At 41.8% G+C, this 27,512-nt stretch overlaps 1 protein-coding gene and 1 pseudogene across 1 annotated transcript; both read right to left on the bottom strand.

The window, feature by feature from the left end:
• Window positions 1-169: 169 nt before the first annotated feature.
• Window positions 170-27,243, bottom strand: SGCB (sarcoglycan beta). Its single transcript, XM_086405793.1, has 6 exons — window positions 27,178-27,243; window positions 17,884-18,093; window positions 9,437-9,622; window positions 8,476-8,667; window positions 8,021-8,152; window positions 170-3,734 (listed from the first exon to the last, which is right to left on the bottom strand). Exons 1-6 carry the CDS (start codon window positions 27,205-27,207, stop codon window positions 3,531-3,533), a joined length of 954 nt encoding a protein of 317 aa, XP_086261919.1. The 5' UTR covers window positions 27,208-27,243; the 3' UTR covers window positions 170-3,530.
• Window positions 15,062-15,490, bottom strand: LOC147370696 (ATP synthase F(0) complex subunit j, mitochondrial pseudogene; annotated as a pseudogene).
• Window positions 27,244-27,512: the final 269 nt, after the last annotated feature.

Genomic DNA, 27,512 nt, shown 5'->3' with positions numbered 1-27,512 from the left:
CAGAGGGCAGGACCTTCCAGACTGGGACTGTACAACTTCTCACTCTGAGCTCTAGGATTCCAGAGAGATAACATAAATACTGGGGGTGCCCAATTCTCAAGCTATTTCATGTTTATAGGAGTGAGTAGAAACCTGCCAATATTTTAACAATTAAACAATCAGCAGCAAACAATTTTATAGAATCTTTATTGTAAACAGAGGTCATTAACAGTTATTACAAACTGAATCAACTGAAAGTCAAATTAGTAACTCAAAACAGATGTATGTTTATTTTTATATGGCATAATTTGTAATCTTTGCCCCCTCAATGCTTTGAAAAAAGGTTACTAAAATTATCAGCATTTCAGTGGTCTCTTTTTTTGTCAAGTTTAGCACCGTAACATCCTCATTCTTTTAAAGAACTCACTCAAAACTAGGTAGAACTTTCACTGTTCATTCAAAACTATCAAACACCATTTGTTTTTTTCATAATGCAAAAAGAACACAAGTATATTTTTAGATATTACAGACAACACATAGACAGTCCCTACTGTGTGCTGTTTGCACTCTTCCTACCTGCCCATTACACAGCCTCTAAAGTACCTTGCTTTCATTTGTCCCCCTTGTCACTGTCATCTATCTCTAAAGGAGAGTAGTTATTTAAACAAGCGTGGGTCTGCCCCATTTTCCTGGGATCCTGTCTTTGTCCTCTACTCACCCTAAGTCTGTTGCCTGTTGTATCAGTGCTTGATGGAGGGGAGGAATCAGCAGAAGAGGCAAAGTTAAGAATTCAGCTTATAGAAAAATACCATCTGATGGTGAGAATGAGTAGCTGAGGCTTTACTGTTACACAAAATGGATGGTTTGTTCTTGTTCTGCTTCCCAGGGAATTTTCCAGGACTATGTTTCGATGAAGAAGCAAAAGCTACCTGTAAAGTGTCCTAAAATACTATACCTGTTACCTTAACAATCAGTTCTATAAAAACATCAAAATATTCTCTCATGTCCAAAGCACTTTATGGAAATGTATCAAAAACAAGTTATTTCTCAGAGAAGTAAAAATAGATTGTTTCATGAATTACATTCAATGAATAATACTTTGTAACAGTGTTTTGCGGTTTTTGTAAAAATATTTATCTAAACAAAACTGCAAAGCAAATCTAAATAAAGCAGACATGTAATGAATGTAAAATTTACAAATATACTGAGCAGCTGAATGAAAATTCCAATGGATTTTTTCTGAGTATCATTCATATGGGTTTTGAATATCACTACAACTAACAATACCCACAGGTCATAAATTTCACTTCCTCTCTTTTTTTCTTCACTTAAAAACTGTACTCAGTAATAGGCAAGTCAGTCTCTACTGTTTTGTGGTTTGGTTTTTCTATCAGACAGACTGTGACAATACTGAATGCAAATTATTTTTTGTATTGATTTTCTCATCTATATAGTTCAAAGTGTCAAGGACAGAGTATTGTTATATTTAAATGCAAAATGGGGATTATGGTTTATCTCTGCTGCCTACTTTACGGCACACTACTTTGAAGTCTCTCTTCCTGATGTTGCATGTGTGTTAATAATACCAGAATTCCTTTTAAGTTAAGTATGAAACACATTAAAAATCAACAGCCTTGAGGGCTGTAAATCATTACAATGGGTGCTGATGTTAGAAGCAAAGATCAATTCTCATCTGACATAAAAATTACTTGTATTACTTCCTGCATTAGTGCCCTTTAGTCCAGTGCTTCCTGACTCTTCTCAAGGTTTGGCACATATTAAAAAGGTTAATATGTGTCTGGCTCGCTGGGGTAAACTCACCAGCCATCTCTGGCCAGCGGGGCTCGCCTGGGACATGACCTTCCCGTCTCCCAATGTGCCACCTGGAAGGCCGAGGTATACATATCTTGGCAACCCCTTTACCCAGTCAGGCACCCCAGTTGGGGAATGGGGGTAACCCACAACTATGACCTCTCTATAGTATAATATTTTGGAACTGGCTTAAGAAACTTTGAAATCTGATATTGACTGGTCAGTTATTTGACATGAGATTGATTTTCTTTTATCTAGAGTAGCACAACTGTTTTGATTCTTATCTGCATAGGTAAGTCTGAATTAGCCTCTGTTCATCTTTTCTAGAGTTTTAAATACCTAAAAATTCAGTACAGATAGTGATAAAAAGAATGTGGTATTTAGAAACAGGTCTATCTAGGTTTGAATCACATCTGAATTCCAATCCCAACCCTGCTCTTTCCTCAGGCAAGTTTCTTAACTTCTCTAATCCTCAGTTTCCTAAATGGGTCAACTGGGATACCGTCTGCTTACAGTCTGTAGTGAGAACTAGACGTTACACGTGCAATGCTTAGGACAACGCCTAGCAGTGTAAGATGCTCCGTAAGTGACAGCTGTCATCATTTACTAGTTAAAGCTGAGATGGTGCTTTCATTTCATTTCTACCACATTGTGAACACAGTATTTAACGAGTAAATCAATATTTAATGAGTGAACATTCTCTTAGAGTATTTTCATCCTAGTGCAAATCTAAGGAACCATCAGTTCAGTTCAGTTCAGTCACTCAGTTGTGTCCAACTCTTTGTGACCCCATGGACTGCAGCATGCCAGGCCTCCCTGTCCATCACCAATTCCCAGAGTTTACTCAAACTCATGTCCATTGAGTCGGTGATGCCCTCCATCCATCTCATCCTCTGTCGTCCCCTTCTCCTCCCGCCTTCAATCTTTCCCAGCATCAAGGTCTTTTCAAATGAGTTAGCTCTTCGCATCAGGTGGCCAAAGTATTGGAGTTTCAGCTTTAACATCAGTCCTTCCAATGTACACCCAGGACTGATCTCCTTTAGGATGGACTGATTGGATCTCCTTGCAGTCCAAGGGACTCTCAAGAGTCTTCTCCAACACCACAGTTCAAAAGCATCAATTCTTCAGCACTCAACTTTATAGCCCAACTCTCACATCCATACATGACTACTGGAAAAACCATAGCTGTGACGAGACGGACCTTTAGTTCCTTACTATCTCCCATATGTGAAGCTCTTTAGTGACCTCACTTGTATGTGAGGATATAGTTGAAAGTAATGCACTAAAAATCTGTCTTTCCTCTTAGAAGCCAAAAGACAGAACATGTAGTATTTATTGATGGTGTACCTTTAAGTATTGTAAGTGGGTCTATCCCCATTAGTTACCAAAAGTTACTTATAGTGAGTCTAAACAGTTGCTTCATCCCTTTATCCTTTAGACAGGAACAGTGGCATTTTAAGAATACTTCTTTAAAGATTAATTTTGATTATATTCATTTCTCTCAATAATTTTAGAGAACTGTAAATTGAAGATCAGTGCAACTCAATGAAATGTATTAGAATTTAGGCTCTCTGAGACTATTTTAAACATGGAGACTACATAATAGATGCAGCAGTGCACTGCAGATAAAATAATTATGAGTTATCACAAACTCTGTAAAAACATGATATGCATGCCTAGTCTTAAAAAAATAAAAAGTCAAGTCACAATATGAATCTATTGATGAATCTTGGGTTCTTCTAGTACAGGTCTCCACAGGGGTTGTCTGAGGTCTGGCAGCCCATGTTCTGACCCGTCACCTGCACTCTGAAGAGCGTTCCGTCAGCGCACATACAGAGTTTGTAACGCACCCAGTCATCACCACCAAACTGGTCTCCGCTGGAAGAACTTGGGAGGCGATTCGTGCTGACCATCACAGTTCCGTTCAGGATGATGCTGTTTTCCTATCAGGAGAAAAATCATACGGTTTATTTACACCCACAAGAAGGGACAGAACAAAAACAATAAACTCACTGGAATATGAGCAAGAATAGAAGGTGGTAAGATAAAGTCAGGACCAAAATAACAAAAAAAAAATTCCCAAACCAATCGAAATTCGACTAGTGACCTCTTAGTAACTGTTCATAAGGTGTATTTATACACTTAACACAATTTATTTCTCAGTTAGCTAAAAATTATATCAAAATTCCTAAGTGCACATAAGACTTACACTGATCAAGTCTCAGATCATTTTCATTTGCTACTACTTAGGAGAGTTTTGGAGAAGGCAATGGCACCCCACTCCAGTACTCTTGCCTGGAAAATCCCCTGGGCGGAGGAGCCTGGAAGGCTGCAGTCCATGGGGTCGCTAGGAGTCGGACACGACTGAGCGACTTCACTTTCACTTTTCACTTTCATGCATTGGAGAAGGAAATGGCAACCCACTCCAGTGTTCTTGCCTGGAGAATCCCAGGGACGGGGGAGCCTGGTGGGCTGCCGTCTACGGGGTCGCACAGAGTCGGACACGACTGAAGCGACTTAGCAGCAGCAGCAGCAGAAAGAATTTTAACTAAGTTTCTGATTGATACGTTTCTGACAATGAACAGAAAAAGAAAAACTAGAAAATGTTTTTCTCTTAGAGAAAAGTAATCTTACTTTCCAATTATTTTTGGAAACACCATAAATGAAGATTCAAGCCATATAATTTTGAAGACCAGATACTCAAAGAAGACTGCCTGGAAGTTCTCTTCTTCCAGCCCACTGTCCCAGGAGCACTACTGTATTGCAGACTCTTTCTTTTTTGGAACTCCTCTCTCTCCCTTCTTCCCTTTTCTTCTTTTCCTTCATTCAATGATTATTTTTAAATGTCTCCTATGTGTCAGACACTATTCTTGGTGTTGAGTACATAGCAGTCAACAGACCGGCAAAGTTCAAGTCCTCATACATTGATGTTTTACTGGGGAGGGGCAGACAATAAACATCTTAAGAGGTAAAACGAACATCATCTGAGAAGAGCAAGTCAGGATAAGTAGAGAGAGAGTGACCAGGTGGGGTTCTACATTACCGAGGAAGGTCAGGGAAGGCCTCTCTGATAAGGTCACAGTCTGGTGGAAACTGGGTGACATGAGGGAGCAGGGCATGTGGGTGACCGGGCAAAGGAAAGAACAATATGCACGTGGGACTTGTGTTCCAGGAACAGACAGGAGGCCGGTGTGGCTGAAGGAGGTGAGTCACAGAAATAACCAGGGGCAAGACACATGGGGCCAGGGAATGGACTTTGGATTTTATTCCCAATCAGACGGGAAGACATTTGGAGGGTTCTGAATAGAGAAGTGACATGATCTTTTAAAAAGGATTTCTCTGGCTGTTTTTATAGAGAACTGCATACAGGAGTGAAAGAGGAGGCTGTTTTGCCAGTGCAGGCAGGAAATGACAGTGGTCTGCACCATGGTGGTGGAGGTGGAGGAGGCGGCGAGCATCAGCCAGGCTCTGTACATCTTCTGAAGGTAGAGCCCGAAGGCTCTGCTGATGAACCAATGGGCACCATTTAACAAGATGGAAACACTGAGAGAAATACATGTTTGGGGAGGGAGGCAGGATATGCAGACTTTTAGATGTGCTGCGTTTGAGATGCCTATTAGACACTGAAGTGGAGAGGTGGGAAGGCAGTTGGATATATGAATCTTAGTTCAGGGGAGAAAGAAGAAGTTCCAAAGGTGAGTCATCAGCTTATAGAGGGTGCTTAAATCAATGAGAGAAAGTTGATTATGAAGTGATGGAAATCGTTAATTGACTATGTTAGTGATGTTGTTGTTCAGCTGCTCAATCGTGTCCAACTCTTTGCGACCCCATGGACTGCAGCACGTCAGGCCTCCCTGTCCATCACCAACTCCCGGAGCTTACTCAAACTCATGTCCATCGAGTCGGTAATGCCCTCCAACCATCTCATCCTCTGTCGTCCCCTCCTCCTCCTGCCTTCAATATTTCCCAGCATCAGGGTCTTTTCAAATGAGTCAGTTCTTCACATCAGGTGACCAAAGTATTAGAGTTTCAGCTTCAACATCAGTCCTTCCAATGAATACTCAGGGCTGATTTCCTTTAGGATGGACTGGTTGGATCTCCTTGCAGTCCAAGGGACCCTCAAGAGTCTTCTCCAACACCACAGTTCAAAGGCATCAATTCTTCGGTGCTCAGCTTTCTTCACAGTCCAACTCTCACATCTATACATGACTATGGGAAAACCATAGCCTTGACTAGACGGACCTTTGTTGGTAATGTCTCTGCTTTTTAATATGCTGTCTAGGCTGGTCATAACTTTCCTTCCAAGGAGCAAATGTCTTTTAATTTCATGGCTGCAGTCACCATCTGCAGTGATTTTGAAGCCCCCCAAAATAAAGTCTGCCACTGTTTCACCATCTACTTGCTATGAAGTGACAGGACCGGATGCCATGATCTTAGTTTTCTGAATGTTGAGTTTTAAGCCGACTTTTTCACTCTCTTCTTTCGCTTTCATCAAGATTTAGTTCTTCTTTGCTTTCTTCCATAGGGTAGTGTTGTCTGCATATCTGAGGTTATTATTATTTCTCCCGGCAATCTTGATTCCAGCTTGTGCTTTATCCAGCCCAGCGTTTCTCATGATGTACTCTGTGTATAAGTTAAATAAGCAGGGGGACAATATACAGCCTTGACGTACTCCTTTTCCTATTTGGAACCAGTCTGTTGTTCCATGTCCAGTTCTAAATGTTGCTTCCTGACCTGCACACAAATTTCTCAGGAGGCAGGTCAGGTGGTCTGGTATTCCATTTTCTTTCAGAAATAGTACATGAAATTGAGATAGTACATGGAATTTTCAAATTTTGTTCCAATGCTGCCATCTTGTGGTCATGTAATTTTACTTTCTTTAAATTTGTAAAGCAGTTTTTTTAATGGAAGTATAGCACAAGCTGGAGTCAAGATTGCCGGGAGAAATATCAATAACCTCAGATATGCAGATGACACCACTCTTATGGCAGAAAGTGAAGAGGAACTAAAAAGCCTCTTGATGAAAGTGAAAGAGGAGAGTGAAAAAGTTGGCTTAAAGCTCAACATTCAGAAAACAAAGATCGTGACATCTGGTCCCATCACTTCATGGCAAATAGATGGGGAAACAGTGGAAACAATGTCAGACTTTATCTTTTTGGGCTCCAAAATCACTGCAGATGGTGACTGCAGCCATGAATTTAAAAGACGCTTACTTCTTGGAAGAAAAGTTATGACCAACCTAGATAGCATATTGAAAACCAGACACATTACTTTGCCAACAAAGGTCCGTTTAGTCAAGGCTATGGTTTTTCCACTGGTCATGTATGGATGTGAGAGTTGGACTGTGAAGAAAGCTGAGCGCCGAAGAATTGATGCTTTTGAACTGTGGTGTGGAGAAGACTCTTGAGAGTCCCTTTGACTGCAAGGAGATCCAACCAGTCCATTCTAAAGGAGATTAGCCCTGGGTGTTCTTTGGAAGGAATGATGCTAAAGCTGAAACTCCAGTACTTTGGCCACCTCATGCGAAGAGTTGACTCACTGGAAAAGACTCTGATGCTGGGAGGGATTGGGGGCAGGAGAAAAAGGGGACGACAGAGGATGAGATGGCTGGATGGCATCACCGACTTGATGGATGTGAGTTTGAGTGAACTCCGGGAGATGGTGATGGACAGGGAGGCCTGGCGTGCTGCAATTCATGGGGCTGCAAAGAGTCGGACACGACTGAGCGACTGAACTGAACTGAATTGATTTTTACATCACTAGATACAAAACCCAGGAAGGGATATGAAATATCTTTAACTGAAAAAACCCCATCAACTTCAGGGCATGGATAGTTATTTTGATATTCTTTAAGAAGTTTTTTTTTGTTTGTTTGCTTGCCTTTTAAAATAATACAGGCATCATTATGCAAAAAAAAATTTTTTTAGAAAGTAACAGGCAAGCAGAAATAAAATAAAAATCATCTGTTACCCTGCTGCCCATAACTAACCACTGTTGACATTTTGGCATAACCTTCCAGGTTTTTATAAACATACATATAATCTGAAAAATAAAAACAAGGTATTTCACACATTGTTTTACAACTTACTTCCACTTCATAATCTATTGTGAACATCTTTCCATGTCAAAAAAATACAAATACACTATCATTTTTCATAACTACACTTTCCAAACATGGGTTTATATACCCAAGAATCTAGCAATTCACTTAAATTCAAAAAATACTCACAGCCTTTAACTCCATATTACCACCCATGTGGAATTGAATGGTTTTGCCCATAATGAATACGCCTTCATTTCCACGGACAATAGCACGCCCATCAACTTTTATATTTAAGTCACTAGTAGCATTGCTAGTAATCTGAAAATTAAAAAAAAAAAACTAGTGATGAAGAATTTCTAAATTAAAGTGAGAATTGTTATTAGAGATAGAAGAGTAGAAGTTTCAATGAAAAAATATGAAAGGCAAGTGTTTTCATTCATATTTTATAGATGTAAAGAGAGATGATTTGATAATGATCACACAAACCAGTTGATGACAAATGTAGAACCAATCTTTTCCACTATTTTGGAGTTAATTCTTTCACAGCACTGTATCAGTAAAACTGCCTCCTCCCCATACACACTTTGTAACTCTAGACAGTAATTCTCTTCCATTAATAAAGCAAAGTAAATAAACCATACCCTTTCAGTAGATGCTTTTTGAACATTCAGACTTTTCACTCCACTTGGCAAATGAAACTCATGAGTTTCATAGTCTGTGCTGAATAAGATATTTTGAGTCCTTGGGTCGAAAAACTGCATGCCAATGTCACTTGTAATAGAAGTTTTGTTCTTTTCCACACTGAGCTTTGTTGTCCCTTGCTGAAAAACAATCTTCAGAAAAACACTTCATCATGAATATGTTTTTGAAAAAGGCTGCATCCAAAATTCATCAAGAGCATTATCAAAAACTCTACAATAACAGACTTTTAACTTCAAGTAATTTTCACTGCCTCTCTCTGACTCCCTCCACCCACTTGGGAGAAGAGTTCTTTCAAATGAGGGCTTACAGGCTTATGTGCTGTAATGCTTGGCAAAAAACAGATGGTTGCCGAGCACAGGGACCCAGAGCTAAGATGGGCAGGGCCAGTAAGGATGCTTCCTTCAGGTTCTGGTCAGTTATATTAGCCATTCGGCAGGGGTTGCCACTGACTAGATGGATGTATTCCCTACCAGACGGGGTTGCCACTGACTAGATGGACGTATTCCCTACCAGACACCCAGGGAGTAGAGGTTATTCTAACCTGGGAAGGTGATGATTTTTAAAATTTATTTTTAACTGGAGGATAACTGCTTTACAATGTCGTATTGGACACAGTGGGGGAAGGCGAGGGTGGGCCGAAGGTGCTTTATAAAATGGTTTCTTCATATGGAGGAGAAAAGAGTATGCATTCTCATAGTAATTGTATCTATCCCAGAAAATGTTACCATAAACAAAACCTAGAATATTAAGAAAGTACTGAATATTAATAGATTACAAGACCAGTATTATCAAATATAATTATGAATTTTCTCTAAAGGAAAATATCCATTTCAAACAATCAACTTGAGGTTTTTACAAAGAATTTTTCACTAATGTTTTTCAAATAATATGGTTACTTACAGGCTGATTGTTGCCAGTGATGACTAAATTTTCATTTCGCCTTCCTCCTACTGTGCTCTTATAAAGAGGATGTATAATTCCCATGTCAGATACTTGTTTAAATCGAAGCAGACCACTTTCATGAAACTCCATGCTGTCACAGCCATTTGGTCCAATGCGAATCACAGCCCAGATAACAAGTGTTATCTAAAAGAGCAATCAAACCCACTGTTGATAGGCAGCATACATTCTTAACACAACTTGAAAGCAAACAGAAAAGGCGGCTGCCAAAGGATTAAACTTCCTAAATGGTTTCATCAGTGACATAAACACATAAACTGGGTTTCCACTTACAAACAAAACCAATTTTATTTTAATCAAGGTATTATATACAAATCTAAAAGTTAAAAAAAAGGAAGCAGTTTTTTTTTACCCCTCTCTGTATCTTGTCCACTTTAAGCAATTTTAGCTATTTTTGTCTAGAACTTCTCTCCATATTTCTAAATAAGGTGTGTGTTATGTCTTTACTGATCAATTTTAGATTGTTATCTATTAATCTATTTTAGCAGATGAGAATTTTAGCTCATTTATATTTCTTCTCCCCTAACTCCAGTGCACGTTACATCCATGTTCAGTATTCTCAGCCATTATGACAAAATAAATATTATTCATACTAAGCCAAACACTGTACTATGATGGCAGTTCTTTTCTTGGGCTTTGTGTCTTTCAGTGTCTTTTTGTCTTTCCCTTATTTGCTTAATTTCTCTGAATATCAGACTAAGTCTTTTCAAACTCTCCAACATTTCTATAAAATGTCTCTCAATAAAATGTTCTAAAAGTCCAAACCTCCCAGAAAATGTGTTAGTTCTGTTTTCCTCGCCCAGAACTCTTTCTGGAACCCTCATCTTCTGCCTCTAGTCTGTTCTTGCCCTCTGGGTCTGCCTCACAGCTGTTACCCTGAGCCCTCCCTTCACTTTCATGCTGCAGCTTCCTTGTTCTTTCTCCAGTGTGGGGTACGCAGTTTCCTGTATCCTTGTCTTCAACCTTCTTGGTTTAGTACCTTCTTTCAGTAAAGCAGTCTCCCGTGGCTTCCTTAGGAAGAATGTATGGAAAGTAAATATTTTTTGAGCACGGCTAAGAAAACGTCTCTATAATCTTTCACATTTGATTGATAGTTTAGCTTGACACACATTCCTAGATTCGAAATTATTTTCTGTCTGAATTTTGAAAGCCCTTGCTCTCCTGCCTGCTAGTTTCCAGCACTGCTTTTGAAAGGTCTGATGCCACTCTGATTTTGTGTTCTTTATACGTAGTCTTTTTTAAAAAAATTCTATGGAAGATTTTAAGATCTTCGCTTTATTCCTGGTCTGCTTAAATTTAACAGTGATAGCTTTGGTGTGAGTCCTTTTTAGGCATCTGCTGGACCAGAATGGGCTTCCCAGGTGGTCTAGTGGTAAAGTGCCTGCCTACCAATGCAGGAGACTTAAGAGATGCTGGTTCCATCTCTGGGGGGGAAAATCCCCTGGAGTAGGAAATAGCAACCCATTCCAGTATTGTTGTCTGGAGAATCCCATGGACAGAGGAGCCTGGCAGGCTACGGTCCCTAGGGTTGCAGAGTCAGATACAACTGAAGCGACTTCACACACACACATGGACCTGGAATGGTAGCTTTCAAATTTTCTTGATTTATTTGATAACATTCTCCCTAGTGTGTTCTTTTCTCTTTCTAAAACTCCTATTAACAGCATGTTCATGGATTAATTTTGTTGAATTTCGTGCAGGTTTCTTTTTTCTTCCAATATCTATGTTATCTATCTACCTACCTATCTATCCATTCATCTACCCACCCATGTGTGTATATTTCTATGAGTTTTTCCATATTCTTTAATTGCTTTTTAATGGCATGGTATCCTTGTTTAATGGACGCAATATCCTCTTACTTCTCTGAAGATAATGATTTTAGTGTTTTATCTTTTTAAAAAATTAGTTTGCAATATTATGATGGTTTGTGCCATACATCGACATGAATCAGCCACGGGTGCACATGTCCCCCCATCCTGAATCCCCCACTTACCTCCCTCCCGACCCCATCCCTCTGGTTTTGAGTGCCCTGTTTCATGCAGCGAACCTGCACTGGTCATCTATTTCACATATGGTAATATACATGTTTCAATGCTACTCTCTCAAATCATCCCACCCTCACCTTCTCCCACAGAGTCCAAAAGCCTGTTCTTTACTTCTGTGTCTCTTTTGCTGCCTTGCATATAGGATCATCATTACTGTCTTTCTAAATTCCATACGTATGTGTTAATATACAGTATTGATATTTCTCTGTCTGAAGTACTTCGCTCTGTATAATAGGCTCCAGTTTCATCCACCTCATTAGAACTGACTCAAATGTGTTCCTTTTTATAGCTGAGTAATATTCCATTGGGTATAAGTAAGTAAATGAAAGTCACTCAGTTGTGTCCGACTCTTTGTGACCCCATGGACTATAGAGCCCATGGAATTCTCCAGGCCAGAATACAGGAGTGGGTAGCCTTTCCCTTCTCCAGGGGATCTTCCCAACCCAGGAATCAAACTGGGGTCTCCCACATTGCAGGTGGATTCTTTACCAGCTGAGCCACAAGGGAAGCCCAAGAATACTGGAGTGGGCAGCCTATCCCTTCTCCAGTGGATCTTCCCAATCCAGGAATCAAACTGGGGTCTCCTGCATTACAGGCGGATTCTTTACCAACAGAGCTATCAGGGAAGCCCTGATATTGTGTATATGTACACAACCTCCTTATCCATTCGTCTGCTGACGGACATCTAAGTTTACTGTCATTTGCTACATTTTCTCTATTTCCCTGAATTCCTACTTTCTCCGTGGTTTGGGTGCTTTTGGTCTCAATGATTTCTCAATTCTGGGAGCTTTTCATAAAAATTTACTGATCCCTGTGACTCTGTGTTCATATTTAACACAGTGGTTATAAAAAGTTCATGGAAAGGTCTCTGTGTGGGGTGGGGCTAGTAACTGACAGGCTTCACAGTAGGGGGATTTAGGTAGCTTTTTCACGGGGACCTGCCAAGTGTCAGCATCTTCAGATCCTGCCCAGAGAATGTAAGCCTGGTGCAGGGAGCTGGAGGTGGGGGATGAGGATAAGGGAGCCTCAAGACTCAGGGTGCAGCACTCCCCTGCTTTCCTGTGGAAACCCATGCCTACCCTCAGCAGAAAGAATCCTGTCTGGTTCAGCGCAGGGTGAGGAGGGGCAGCTCCGTGACTGCTGGCTGGAAGGGGAGCAGGGCTGGGGATCGCATGGGTCCTTCTACGGATTTTTCAAAGCAGCTTTCTGTTTTCGGTTCCCCTCTCACTCCTGCTTTTCAAGGAACTTGTACTTCCACTTCCTGAGGTTTTTCAGGATTCTGCAAGGCACTTCCACCAATGCCCTCTGCAACCCCTCCCCAACATGCAGTTTCTCTTCTCTGGTAAGTTGCCATTCCTTATCCTCCTTTTTGTCTTCAAATATTATGATTTAGAATTCTGATTGCCTCCCGCTTTCTTCCAAGATATTTCTGCTTCTTGACATTGTAACCTTAGGTTGAACTTTTTAGAGCAGAAGTGGATGAAAAATGTCTCTTTTTTTTGCTATCTTAACCATAACTTTTCAATAAAATAAATTCAGAACATGTGCTCCTAGTAAAGCTATAGTTTCAGCTCTTTTCAATTTAAGTGAACAATTAGACACAAATGTTTTAGATGTACATAAAATACAAGGACTGACTTAAGAGTATTAGAAGTAAAGAATACAGTAAACAGAATCCCTGTAGAACTGCTGCATCCATGTTCATGATCGGTGTTAGGGATACCAATAATCAGTCTCTGAAAATGTCTGTCCACACACATGCCAGAGGGTTTCACATTTAACTCTCAGATAGTTTCAACCTTGGGTTAAGAGTCCTCTTCTTTAAGAGACTTTCCTGGTGGTCCAGTGGTTAAGAATGTGCCTTGCAATGCAGGGGACATGAGTTCGATCCGTGGTCAAGGAACTAAGATCCCACATGTCGTGGGGCAACTAAACCCATGTGCCACAACTGAGACCTGACACAGCCAAATAAATGAATAAATATTTATTAAAAAGTCTCCTTCTTTAAGAAAGCAATTATCTTTGGAAAAGGTAATACACCAACTCCTCATACCTTGGTGTAAACTAGTCTACCTCAGGTCCTTTCGTTCTTCAACTATAAAGATTTAGGACTGCAAAAGGTAACCTTTTACTGCATCCAAGGTTCACTATTTTTAAGCTGAGGAGGCAAAGTAAATTTGGTAAAAGTTGAAAGAAAACATGAAGGAGTGTATTTTTACGAGATGAAGGCAATAAAATCATCTTGGGAAAGGTCTCTTCTGTTGAGTTGATGCTAATCTTTTAAAAGTTAAGTTGTTTAAAGGAAAGAGTCTATAAACATTTTTTTCTAAGTAAAATTAATACATGGTGAGAAATGAAGTATTTCCTGCTGTATCAGTATACAAGGATGTCACAGTCATCAGCAATTGCAGCCCTTCAATGTGAGTTGATGAGCCCTAAGGACACTTAGGAGAAAGCGATGGCACCACACTCCAGTACTCTTGCCTGGAAAATCCCATGGACGGAGGAGCCTGGTAGGCTGCAGACCATGGGGTCGCGAAGAGTCGGACACGACTGAGCGACTTCACTTTCACTTTTCCCTTTCATGCGTTGGAGAAGGAAATGGCAACCCACTCCAGTGTTCTTGCCTGGAGAATCCCAGGCACGGGGGAGCCTGGTGGGCTTCTGTCTATGGGGTCGCACAGAGTCGGACATGACTGAAGCGACTTAGCAGCAGCAGCAGCATACTGTAGGCTATTAAGCATGCAATAACATTACATCTAAAAAAACAACTTTCAGGGAATCCTGTTGGTACACCTGGTGGTCCAGTGGTTAGGACCCAGCACTCTCACTGCTGAGGATCTGAGTTTGATCTCTAGTCAGGGAACTAAGATCCTGCAAGCCATGCTGCTGCTACTGCTAAGTCCCTTCAGTCGTGTCCGACTCTGTGCGACCCTAGAGATGGCAGCTCACCAGGCTTCCCCGTCCCCGGGATTCTCCAGGCAATAACACTGGAGTGGGTTGCCATTTCCTTCTCCAATGCATGAAAGTGAAAAGTGAAGTGAAGTCGCTCAGTCGTATCCAACTCTTAGCGACCCCATGGACTGCAGCCCACCAGGCTCCTCCGTCCATGGGATTTTCCAAGCAAAAGTACTGGAGTGGGGTGCCACTGCCTTCTCCATGCAAGCCATGAGGTTAGGCCAAAAAAAAAAAAATGTACATACCTTAATTAAAAAATACTTATTTTCTAAAAAGTGCTATCACCTGAGCCCTTAGTGAGTATAAACTCTTTGCTGGTGGAGGGTCTTGCCTTGACATTCATGGCTGCTGACAGATCGGGGTGGTGGTTGCTGAAGGGCTGGGGTGGTTGTGGCAATTTTTAAAAATAAGATGATAATGAAGTTTGCTGCACTGACTCTTCATGACTTTTCTGTAGTACACATAGCTGATAGCATTTTACCTACAGTATGACTTCTTTCAAAATTGGAGCCAATCCTCTCAAATCCTGCTACTGCTTTTATTATTTATGTGTGTGTGTGTGTGTGTGTGTGGCGGGTGAGAGGTCCTCACAGGCACATTTATTCATGCCCGAGAGCAGCAGCACTGCTACAAGCATACACAACGTCCTGTGTTCCCACAACACAGTCAGACCTACATCCCACTCAAGTAAAGCTGGTTAATGATGACCACGAGCAGGTGCAGGACTGGAAACTTACAAGGCTTTACCTCTTTTATCAGCACTCCTGATTTTATAAATCATGAAGCCATGCCTACCCAAATCTCCAGGTAAACGTGGGTATAGCAGGGCTTCACGGAGATCCAAACAGTCTTAACAAGGCTTTGAGGCATCTCTGTGCAGGACCTGCCACTGCTTTATCAACTAAATTTATGTAACAGTCTAAATCCTTTATTGTCATGTCCATAATCTTCATAGCATCTCCCTCAGGAGGAGATTTCATCTCAAGAAACCACTTTCTTTGCTCATCCATAAGAAGCAACTCCTTATCCTTTATCAGGGGGATGGTGGCAATTTATCACATCTTCAGGCTCTTTCTAATTATCTTGATATTTCTACCACATCTATAGTTACTTGATCCACTGAAGTCTTGAACCGCTCAAAGTCAACCATAAGGACTGCAATCAACTTCTTTCAAACTGCAGTGTACATTGATATTTTGACCTCTTCCCATAAACCCCCATTGTTCTTGATGGTATCTGGAATAATGAATTCTTTCCAAAGGCTTTTCAACTTACTTTGCTCAGATCCATCAGAGGAGTCACTATCTACGGTAGCTATTATCCTTAAAAAATGTATTTCTTTTTTTTTTTAATAAAAAATATATTTCTTAATAAGACCTGGAAGTCAAAATTATTGCTTGATGGGTGGGCTGCAGACTGGATGTTGTGTTACCAGGCATGAAAACAACACTACATCTACACCGCAAACAACGTTGTGCATCTCTATCAGAGCTCTTAGGTGACTGATGCATCATCAACGAGCAGTAACATTTTGAAAGAAACTTTTTTTTTTTTCCTGAGCAGCAAATCTCAACAGTGGGCTTAAAATATTCAGTAAATTATGTTGTAAACAAGTGTGCAGTTATCCAGACTTGGTTGTTCCACTTACAGAGCCCAGACACAGAAGATTTAGCATAATTCTTAGGGCCCTAGGATTTTCCAAATGGCAAATAAGCGCTGGATGCAACTTAAAGTCACTGGCTGTCTCAGCCCCCAACAAGAGAATCAGCGTGTTCTCTGAAGCCAGGCACTGGCTTCTCTCTAGCTACGAAAGTCTTAGATGGCATCTTCTTCCAACATAAGGCTGTTTTGTCTGCATTGATAATCTGTCATTTAGTGAAGTCACCTTCAGTAATGATCTTAGCTAGGTCTTCTGGATAACTTGTTGCAGCTTCTATATCAGCACAGGTTATTTCACCTTGTACTTTTATGTTATGGAGAGCCTTTTTTCTTAAACGCCATGAACCAACCTCCATTAGCTTCAAACTTCTGCAGCTTCCTTACCTCTCTCAGCCTTCATAGAATTGAAGGGTGTTAGTTACTCTGGATTTGGCTTTGACTTAAGAGAGTTTTGTGGCTGGTTTGATCTTCCATTCAGACAAGTAAAACTTTTTCTGTATCAGCAATAAAACTATTTTGTTTTCTTACCATTCATGTGTTCTCTAGAATAGGAATTAAGTTTTTGTTGTTGTTGTGCTGCAAAGCTTGTGAGATCTTAATTTCTTGACCAGGAATTTAAATGGGCACTTTGGCAGTCAAAGTGTCAAATCCTAACCACTGAACCACCAAGGAATTCCCTAGAGTAGGACCTTCAATTTCCTTTAAGAAGCTTTTCTTTGCATTCACAACTTGTCTAAGTGTTTGGCATAAAAGACCTAGCTTTCAGCTGATTTCAGCTTGTCATGTACCTTCCTCACTAAGCTGAATCATATCTAACTTTTGATTTAAACTGAGAGATACTTGCAACTCCTCCTTTCACTTGAACACTTAAGAGGCCATGGGAACGGCCTCTTAGGGAATGGCTCATCCAGTAAGGTGTCTGTCTACAATGCAGGAGGCCCAGGTTAGATCCCTAGGTTGGGAAGATTCCCTGGAGAAGGAAATGGCAACCCACTCCAGTATTCTTGCCTGGAAAATCCCACGGACAGAGGAGCATGATGGGAGTCAGACATGACCAAGTGACTTCACCTCACTTCACTTCAAGTAGAGAGAGAGAAAGAGTGAAAGGGGGGAAGGGCTAGTGGATGGAGCAATCAGAATGCATACAACATTTATCAATTAAATTCACCATCTTTTATGGATGTGGATAGTGGGAACCCCACACAATTACAATGGTAATATTAAAGATCACTGGTCAGAGATCACCATAAGAAATATAATAATGAGAAAAACTCTTGAGATACAGTGAAAATTTCTGAACTGTGACAAGGGGACTGAAGTGAGCAGACACTGCTGGAAAAAGTGAGCATGCTGCCATGCCTGGCACTAACAGGCATGCCTGGGACAAGGCTGCCTCAAATCTTCAATCTGTAAAAAATGCAGTATAGGCAAAGTACAGTAAAGCTAAATGCCAAAAAAACAAGGTAAGAAAGTGTTAGTTGCTCAGTCGTGTCTGACTCTTGGCAACCCCATGGGCTGTAGACTGCCAGGCTCCTCTGTCCATGGAACTCTCTAGGCAAGAATACTGGAGTGGGTTGCCATTTCCTTCTCCAGGGGATCTTCCCAACTGAGGGACTGACTAGGTCTCCCACACTGCAGGCAGATTCTTTACCATGATTTCACTAAAAACAGAAGAAAAATTCCTCATGCTAATTAAGAAAAGAATACTCTGTGCTAAATACTCACAATTAAATTGATGACAGCCAGGATAAACAGGAGGACAATCACACAGATGGCTAAATTGCCCTTTCTCCCTCTCAGTCCCGTTTTATGGAGGCGATCTTCATCGATTGGAATATAGCCGGCTTTAAAGTTACTGTTGTGCTCTTTATTGACATTCCTTCTTTCAACAGCCTTCTCACGCATGGACTTCTTCACAGGACCATTGGAACTTTGCTAAAAGCAAAATAAAACACAATGGAGCAGCTATACCCTCTATTTTGGATGCATTATTTGTTAGGTGCAAATTCATAAGGAAAGAAAGCTGAATTGGTTAGTGATACATTTTCTACTAATAAACCTCAAGTCATGTTGCACTGGAGCTTCCTAGGTGACGCTAGTGGTAAAGAACCCATCTGCCAATGCAGGAGACATGGTTTGATCCCTGGGTTGGAAAGATCCTCTGGAGGAGGGCATGGCAACCCACTCTATCTAGTATTCTTGTCTGGAGAATCCCCATGGACAGAGCCTGGCAGGCTACAGTCCAAAGGGTTGCAAAGCACTGGACACAACTGAAGTGACTTAGCATGCATGCACACACATGTTGAGTTGCAGGCTCCAAGCGGAGACACGACTGTACTGAGAAGGGTTGTAGGTAACAGTCTGATAACAGACTTCCACTATCTGCTTTGAATAGTCCTACCATCAGTCAAGTGAACAGCCAGCTCATTTTGGGGGAGAGCTGATAGATATACTCTATAGTGGAACTGTTTTTATTAATAATTTATAAAGATCTGCTTAATCATATACATACTTCATTTACATGAAAAGAATTTAGAAAGGCTAATACACTTTACTTATCACTCCAGTTGGCTAAAGTTAGTATTATCCTAGACCAGCAGTTTTCAAAGTATGGGCTGAGAAACCATGGAGAGGTTTCTTGAAATCCTTTAAGTGTCTGGAGGGTGAAAATCATTTTCAAAAGAAACCCTCTATGATGCTGTTTTCTTTTTTTACTCTTCTTCTCTCATGAATGTGCAGATGACCCTTGAACAAAATGGGTTTGAACAGCATGGATCCACTTATATATGGATTTTTTTCAATAAATGTATTGGAAAAAATTTTGGAGATTTTCAACAATTTAAAAAAACTTGCAGATGAAATACTGAAAAAATTAAAAGATTTGCTGTGAATGTATAAAACATGTAGATACATAAGATGAGTAATAGTTAATATAAAAGTAATAACAATTTCCTTACTGTTTTATAACCTTGTTTTTAAAGAATTATATTATGTACAGTCTCTCTGTCTCATAACTGGAGAAACTGGTTATCAGCTGATCATCCCATATCACTGGCTTTTTAAAAAGGATATGAATATGATTGTGATACTTTATGCCATAAAAAGTTTTTATTTTTACAATTCATTCACAAGTGTATAGGTTAGGCTACCATGAAAGAACTGTACTGATTAACATTTGTTGTTTAGTTGCTGAGTTGTGTCCAGCTCTTTTGAGATCCTGTGAACTATAGCCCATGAGGCTCCTCTGTTCATGAGACTGCCCAGGCAAGAATACTAGAGTGGATTGCCATTTCCAAAAAATTGCCATTTCTCCAGGGGATCTTCCCGACCCAGGGATCAAACCTGAGTCTCTTGCATTGACAGGCGGAACCACCAGGGAAGCCCACTGGCTACATTAAGTTACCATAAAGCAACCATTGTGCTGCTGATATTGCCGGGGAAAATATCAACAACCTCAGAGATGCAGATGATGCCACTCTAATGGCAGAAAGCAAAGAGGAAATAAAGAGTCTCTTGATGAGGGTTAAAGAGAAGAGGGAAAAAGCTGGCTTAAAATTCAGCATTCAAAAAACTAAGATCAAGGGATCTGCTCCCATCACTTCAGGGCAAATAGATGGGGAAAAAGTGGAAACAGTAACAGATTTTATTTTCTTGGGCTTCAAAGTCACTGTGGTGACAGTAGCCCGGAAAGTAAAAGATGCTTGCTCCTTGGAAGAAAAGCTATGACAAACCTAGACAGCAGAGAAAAAGCAGAGACATCACTTCACCGACAAAGGTCCATATAGTCAAAGGTATGGTTTTTCTGTCTTTCCATCTGGCTCAGCTGGTAAAGAATCCGCCTGCAACGCGGGAGACCTGGGTTCGATTCCTGGGTTGGGAAGATCCCCTGGAGAAGGGAAAGGCTACCCACTCCAGTATTCTGGCGTAGTTAGAACTGGACATGGGACAACAGACTGGTTCCAAATAGGGAAAGGAGTACGTCAAGGCTGTATATTGTCACCCTGCTTATTTAACTTATATGCAGAGTACATCATAAGAAATGCTGGGTTGGATGAAGCACAAGCTGGAATCAAGATTGCCGGGAGAAATATCAATAACCTCAGATGTGCAGATGACACAACCCTTATGGCAGAAAGCAAAGAACTAAAGAGCCTCTTGTTGAAAGTGAAAGAGGAGAGTGAAAAAGTTGGCTTAAAGCTCAACATTCAGAAAACTAAGATCATGGCATCTGGTCCCATCACTTCAGCTCAAAAGGTTGGGTAAACAGTGGAAACAGTGACAGACTTTATTTTGGGGGGCTCTAAAATCACTGCAGATGGTGATTGCAGCCATTAAATTAAAAGACGCTTGCTCCTTGGAAGGAAAGTTATGACCAACCTAGACAGCATGTTAAAAAGCAGAGACATTACTTTGCCAACAAAGGTCCGTCTAGTCAAGGCTATGGTTTTTCCAGTGGTCATGTATGGATGTGAGTTGGACTGTGAAGAAAGCTGAGTGCCGAAGAATTGATGCTTTTGAACTGTGGTGTTAGAGAAAACTCTTCAGAGTCCCTTGGACTGCAAGGAGATCCAACCAGTCCATCCTAAATGAGATCAGTCCTGGGTGTTCATTGGAAGGACTGATGTTGAAGCTGAAACTCCAATACTTTGGCCACCTGATGTGAAGAGCTGACTCACTGGAAAAGAACCTGATGCTGGGAAAGATTGAAGGCGGGAGGAGAAGGGGATGACAGAGGATGAGATGGTTGGATGGCATCATCGACTCGATGGACAGGAGTTTGAGTAAACTCCAGGAGTTGGTGAAGGACAGGGAGGCCTGGCGTGCTGCAGTCCATGGGGTTGCAGAGTCAGACACACCTTGGCAACTGAACAACAAGGCACTCAGTGATATTTTACTGAAATGAGTATGTCTAATAATTTCAGATACCAGAGATTCCTTCAGACTTAATTTCTCTTGATTTCCCCCTACAAATCCACAGCTTTTTCTCTTTGGGATTCTCAGTCATTTTGAAGAGTAAAAAGAAAACCAGAGACCAAAAAATTTGAGAACCTCTGACTAAGGTTGAATGACATTGTAGGTGATTATTTGGTATATCATGAACATAAAAGGAAGGAGTAGAAATGCTTACTGCCCACCTTTCATATTTTTGAGAGCTTTGAGAAAATTAATTTATTGAATAAGCATTTTTTAAGCTCTTTAGGCTTTAACATTAATCCCATACATAGGAATACAAAAGAAATACAGGACAAGATCCTTATCCTCCAGATATTACAAATGTGATTTGCACAATAACGTATTCTGTATGCTCCGATGCCAAAATCAATAGTACAGACAATACATGCTGTGGAGTTCATGGGAGAAGAGACAGCAGGGCTTAGAGTTGTCCGGGAAACCAGAAGGAGCAGGTGAGTCAGATCTGGCAATGCAGGCAGGATCAAAGCGGAAAAGGAGGACAGGTTGTAGAAGTTTTGGGACACCTGTGAACAAATTCTAGTCTTGACATCTGTTTATTTGTGAGTCACTAAAGGTCTCTGAATATGAACAATATATATTTCAGGATGCTAAATGTGTGAGTATTTGCAGGAGACACAGGAAAGAGGAGAATATTAGCAAGTAGGCTGCTGGGATGTTGTCGTAAGGGAAACTCAAGGTATTGACGGCCTAAAACAGGTGGGATGAAAAAGGAGAGATTAAAAATACACTTCAAGAGAATAACTGAGTGAATTTGTAGCCAGGTTTAAAAAAAAAAAAAGCCCCTCAGTTTACTGAATGGTGACTAGTTAAACATGGGGAATGAAGCAGGGAGATTTTACATATGCTGCATTTGAACTGAATGAGAAATGACCACATGCCTCAGAGGCAATGAGAAGGATGGTATGAGATATTAGGTCAGTCAGGACTTGACGAATTTGAGTCTTCAGCTTCAAAGTAAATTAAATCTATGAGACTAATATCAGTCTACTGTAAAAAAAAAAAAACAAACATGAAGCAGTGGTCCCCAACCCTTTTTGTGGCACCAGGGATCAGTATCATGGAAGACAATTTTTCCACAGATTGGGGTGTAGGGGGATGGTCTGGGGATGATTCAAGGGCATTACATTTATTGCACACTTTATTTCTATTATTATTCCATCAGCTACACCTCAGATCATCAGGCATTGGGTCCTGGAAGTCAGGGACCCCTTGTATAGAGCAAAAGAACAAAGAGCCAAGGAAGTACTCTTGGAAAACTTTGTGCAGGAGCAATGGAAAATGAGAAATACAAGAAAACTAAGGATGTGCAGCATTGCTGAACTTAATATGGTAAGAATTGCCTCTGTGATTTTCAAACTCTGAGTAGCAAACTGGTAAGTAGAAATAGTCCTGAAAAGATGCCAGCAAGTGTACATTTATTTTCATTGAGAGAGAAGACAATAACTAAAGAATTATGTACTGTCAGAGGAAAACTGTGCTTGTTCTTGTTGTTAGGATCTTTCTGTCCCTTTCCAACAATTTGTAGGAAGACTCACATGTTTGATGGCAGAGGGAAACATGCCAAGAAGGACAAAGACCAGATACCTCAGAGTAGGGCAGAGTAATGAGGGAAATAAGATCCTCCAGGAGACAGGAAAGAAAGTGAATGTACAGAAGAGTCTTAAAAGGTGGGCTCCCATTTCATTCAAATGGTTCACACCAGGAAGAGAAACCATTTCTATTTTTCCTCGGGATGTAAAAGGCAAGGTCAGCTCTCAATAAAGAGCGGAGAGGGCATCTGGAATCTTACTGTGGTTGCAGGGGTAGCAGGCTGGTTGAGGGCTTATGGAAAACAGAAAAAGGCAAGAATAATCATTGTGGGTAATGTGGCAGACAAAATTTTTTAAACTCCACCAAGCAGCAAGCATAAACATCTTTTAATTTCATGGCTGCAATCACCATCTGCAGTGATTTTGGAGCCCAGAAAAATAAAGTCAGCCACAGTTTCCACTGTTGCCCCATCTATTTCCCATGAAGTGATGGGACTGGATGCCATGATCTTAGTTTTCTGAATGTTGAGCTTTAAGCCAACTTTTTCACTCTCCTCTTTCACTTTCATCAAGAGGCTCTTTAGTTCTTCTTCACTTTCGGCCATAAAGGTGGTGTCATCTGCATATCTGAAGTTATTGATATTTCTCCTGGCAATCTTGATTCCAGCTTGTGCTTCCTCCAGCCCAGCGTTTCTCATTATGTACTCTGCATAAAAGTTAAATAAGCAGGGTGACAAAATACAGCCTTCACGTACTCCTTTTCCTATTTGGAACCAGTCTGTTGTTCCATGTCCAGTTCTAACTGTTGCTTCCTGACCTGCAAACAGGTTTCTCAAGAGGCAGGTCAGGTGGTCTGGTATTCCCATCTCTTTCAGAATTTTCCACAGTTTATTGTGATCCACACAGTCAAAGGCTTTGGCATAGTCAATAAAGCAGAAATAGATGCTCCAAAATCACTGCAAATGGTGATTGCAGCCATGAAATTAAAAGACGCTTGCTCCTTGCAAGGAAAATTATGACCAACCTAGATAGCATATTAAAAAACAAAGACATTACTCTGTCAACAAAGGTCCGTCTAGTTGAGGTTATGGTTTTTCCAGTGGTCATGTATGGATATGACAGTTGGACTATAAAGAAAGCTGAGCACTGAAGAATTGATGCTTTTGAACTGTGGTGTTGGAGAAGGCTCTTGAGAGTCCCTTGGACTGCAAGGAGATCCAACCAGTCCATCCTAAAGGAGATCAGTCCTGGGTGTTCATTGGTAGGACTGATGCTGAAGCTGAAACTCCAATACTTTGGCCACCTGATGCGAAGAACTGACTCATTTGAACAGACCCTGATGCTGGGAAAGTTTGAGGGCAGGAGGAGGAGGGGATGACAGAGGATGAGATGGTTGGATGGCATCACCGACTCAGTGGACATGGGTTTGCGTGAACTCTGGGAGTTGGTGATGGATAGGGAGGCCTGGCGTGCTGTGGTTCATGGAGTCGCAAAGAGCGGACACAACTGAGTGGGTGAACTGAACTGAAGCAGTAAGAAAGGCTTTGTAGAAGAGCTTTCAATCTACTTAACAGGTTTAACACAAAACAAGTTGCTGAATACAGTCGTGTAGGTTGTGTATCCACATGAGGTGCAGAAGCTATGAGGGCCTGTCGACACTGCAAACATTTTAGAGCTGAATTTGTATTTTGGTAGTTTTTCGGCCAGAGAAAGTAGAATATCTTAGGGAAAGTGAGTTTGCTTCTAATTTTCACAGATCCAGTATAGGATTATGACAGTGATGTCAGACAGGCAATTTAGAACTCTTAGCCAGACTCTGAATACAGGTCTACATAAGAGAGAGACAGGGCACATCTTACCTTCTTGGGATGAATTCTTTACTTTTCTCTGTCAATTCATGTACATCAGTATATTTCATTCTTTGTACTTACCATTTACTGATGAGTTACTATATGCCAGATGTTCCAGACTACAAAGACGTGCAAGGCATAGCACCTACTTTCAACAAACTTACTTACAGGCCAGCAGAGTAGATAGATGGAGTCATTAGCAATTACAGCTCAACATGGCAAGTGCAGTGGTAGAGCAATGAAACTGAAAAGAGTGCATAAGAGGAATACCCTTTGACTTATCAAGGTCATGAGTTGACGATTCTTCAAAAAAGCTGGGGCCTCAGTTGAACATTGAAGGACAAACAGAAGTTAGCCAAGTAAAGTACCAAGAAAGGCCTTCCAGGCAGAGGAAACATCATGAAACTGAGTAGAGGTCATCTTGTGCAAACTAATGTTGGTAATTTTATATGGATGGTGAAGAAGATGAGTATACGAATGGGACAAAATAAGAAGTGCAATGTGGTTGTGCTTGCATGCTAAGTCACTTTAGTCATGTCCGACTCTTTGCAACCCTATGGACTGAACTCCTCCAGGCTCCTCTGTTCATGGGATTCTCCAGGCAAGAATACTGGAGTGGGTTACCATGCCCTCCTCCTCCAGGGGATCTTCCCCACTCAGGGATTAAACTTGGGTCTCCTGCTTTGGAGGTGGATTCCTGACCGCTGAGCCACTGGGAAGCCCCAAGATGTGGTTAGGGATCAATAAATGAGTAGATATAAGTACCACATCAAGAATGACAGACTCTATTCTGAAGGCAATGGGGATTTAAAATAGGTTAGTGATAGATTTGCATTACAGCAAAATTAAACCAAGAAGAGTTGAACTGGAATAGATGAGTTTAGAGATGGAGACATCAACAGCAGGTTTCCCTAACAGTCCAAAGGAAGGCTTGACTGAATTTGGACACTGCACATCAAGATTTGGGAGAGTCCTCAAGAGGTAGAACTGAAAGGATCCGGTGATTGACTGGATGTGAGTGTTGCTTAGGGGGATCTAAGATGACCCCCAAGTAGGGCCTGATACATAATTTGTGGGGTCTAGAGCAAAAAGAAAATGTGAGGTTCTCTGCTCAAGTACCAAGCCTGGGAGAGCAGAGCATTAACCCAAAGGTGGGTCCACCCTGAGCTCCCTTGAGCCAGTCCTGCTTGTGGCAAGGTGAACCAAGTGAATGGATGGTTGTAGCCCTTTTAATGGTGAGTGTGATGCACCATTCACCATTAAAAATTTCTGACTTTGGGGTGCCCGTGGAAAATTCAGTTAAATTCCGACTGGAGACATAAATACCTAACTCTGAAGTGGAGAATAAGGGATGGATCAGATTGCCCAGTCTTTGTGTAAAGCAAAAATAGAAACTAGGTGGAACTCCCAAGAGTATCAACAAGTGATGCAGATGAAAAAAGAACAGTCTAAAACAGGCGCTGATAATTCAGGAGGGAAATCACAAAAGCAAGGGACAATTTCAATCTCAACAATTCCAAGAAGCTTTGTCTCAATTTCACTCATTCCTTTACATTTTATTGTTTAGGTGCTGTAGCTTGCCTACCATCTTTAGCTGATTTTTCTGCATTTATCTGGCAGTTTGACTTTAACTTTGAAGGCAGATGTCATGTCTTTTATTTTTCATGGCGCTCAGCATCACTGTTCCAGTGATATCTACCTACTATGTCTCTAAAAGCAGTTAATTACTTAAGAAAATCTTTCCAGACAAGATTTTTCTGGAAACAGAATGTTGGCTACCTGGCTCATTTATTTTTTTCAACAATGCTGAAGAATGAGACGTTTCCAAAGAAACTATCCTACCACAGTTTATTGTTAAAGGAAAATAACAGTTAAGAAGGGAGGAAGAGACTATCAAAATTATTTTTATTATAACAAACCACCCTAGTAACTACAGGTGTGTGTGTGTGTGTGTGTGTGTGTGTAAATGTGTGCATGTGTGTGTAAGTGTGTGCATAATGTATAGCCTGCTTTTGGGGAAGAAAATAGCCTTTTAAGCTATTCTAAGTTACAAGTTTACAATGCAGATTAGGGAATACTTGATAAAGGATTTTAAAAAAAATGATTTTAAACCAACTGGATAGGAGACAGTCTTGTACTGATTGGCGACTTAGTCTCCAGAACCAAAGCGGGAGGAGAAACGTGGCTGTCAGCCTAGGGGGATGGCACACAAGAAGTGGCCGCAAGCTGATATCCAATAACAGCTGACTGTTTTTTGGCTGGTATCAGGGGAGGCTGGCGGCTCGTTGGCTGGGGTTATTTTTATCCGCATCTTCGCTGGCCATGGAGCAGGACATGTCCCCGGTACGTCCTGGCGGAGGCTCCCGGCTGCCTCGACCCCATCCCAGGCCTCCAAGACAGCGCCCCTCCTGACCTCGCCAAGGGACAGCCAGGCCAGGCCGGGAGCCCGCGGCTGGCTCCCCCTTATCCGCCCCGGAGACCCTTGCCCGGGGTCCCGCCCGGCCTTCGCCAGCATCCCGGGCTGCGGACAGCTCCCGCCCAGCCCCGCCCCGCGGAGCCCGCCCTCGCGCCCCAGCCCCCGCCTGCCGGTCCTACGGAGGACCTCACCGGCAGGACCCCAGCCTCCCCCGGCCCTCCAGCCCCCGGCTGCGGCGGGGCTCACAGACCTGCTCCGTGGCCGCCGCCGCCGCCGCCATCTTCCCGCGCCCGCCGGCTCCACCGCCCTCCCGGCCGCCTCCGCACCTCGCGCGCCTGCGCTTGCGCGCTGGAGGGGCGGGAGGGGCCCGCCGCTCCTCGCCCCCGCCCCCCATCTCCAACCCCGCCCCGCCCAGGCCGCTGGTGCCAGCTCCGCTGCCCCCGGCGCCCAGGCAGTGGCCTCCGGGAGCGTTTTCTCGCACACCGGGATTCCGTTCGACCTCGGGCCGCCTCTGGATTCTTCCAAAAGGGCGCCCTCAAAATACAGAGGACCCCTCTCCCTTCCCCTCCATTCCCCAGCAAGGGG

Source organism: Bos grunniens, chromosome 6, assembly GCF_055505025.1.
Source record: "Bos grunniens cultivar Pamir isolate PY7600 chromosome 6, Bosgru_T2T1.0, whole genome shotgun sequence".
NCBI lineage: Eukaryota > Metazoa > Chordata > Mammalia > Artiodactyla > Bovidae > Bos > Bos grunniens.
The sequence above is the reverse complement of the archived record's forward strand: the minus strand, read 5'-3'. Positions and strand labels throughout refer to the sequence as shown.

Bases quoted from the DNA above. Each gene is read 5' to 3' on its own strand.
- SGCB (XM_086405793.1), bottom strand. From the start codon at position 27,207: ATGGCGGCGGCGGCGGCGGCCACGGAGCAG. The intron at 8,668-9,436 runs GTAAGTAACCAT...GTTTTTCTGAAG, and splicing joins TCACTGGCAACAATCAGCCT to ATTGTTTTTCAGCAAGGGAC. The intron at 8,153-8,475 runs GTATGGTTTATT...TTTAATTTTCAG, and splicing joins AAAAAGCATCTACTGAAAGG to ATTACTAGCAATGCTACTAG.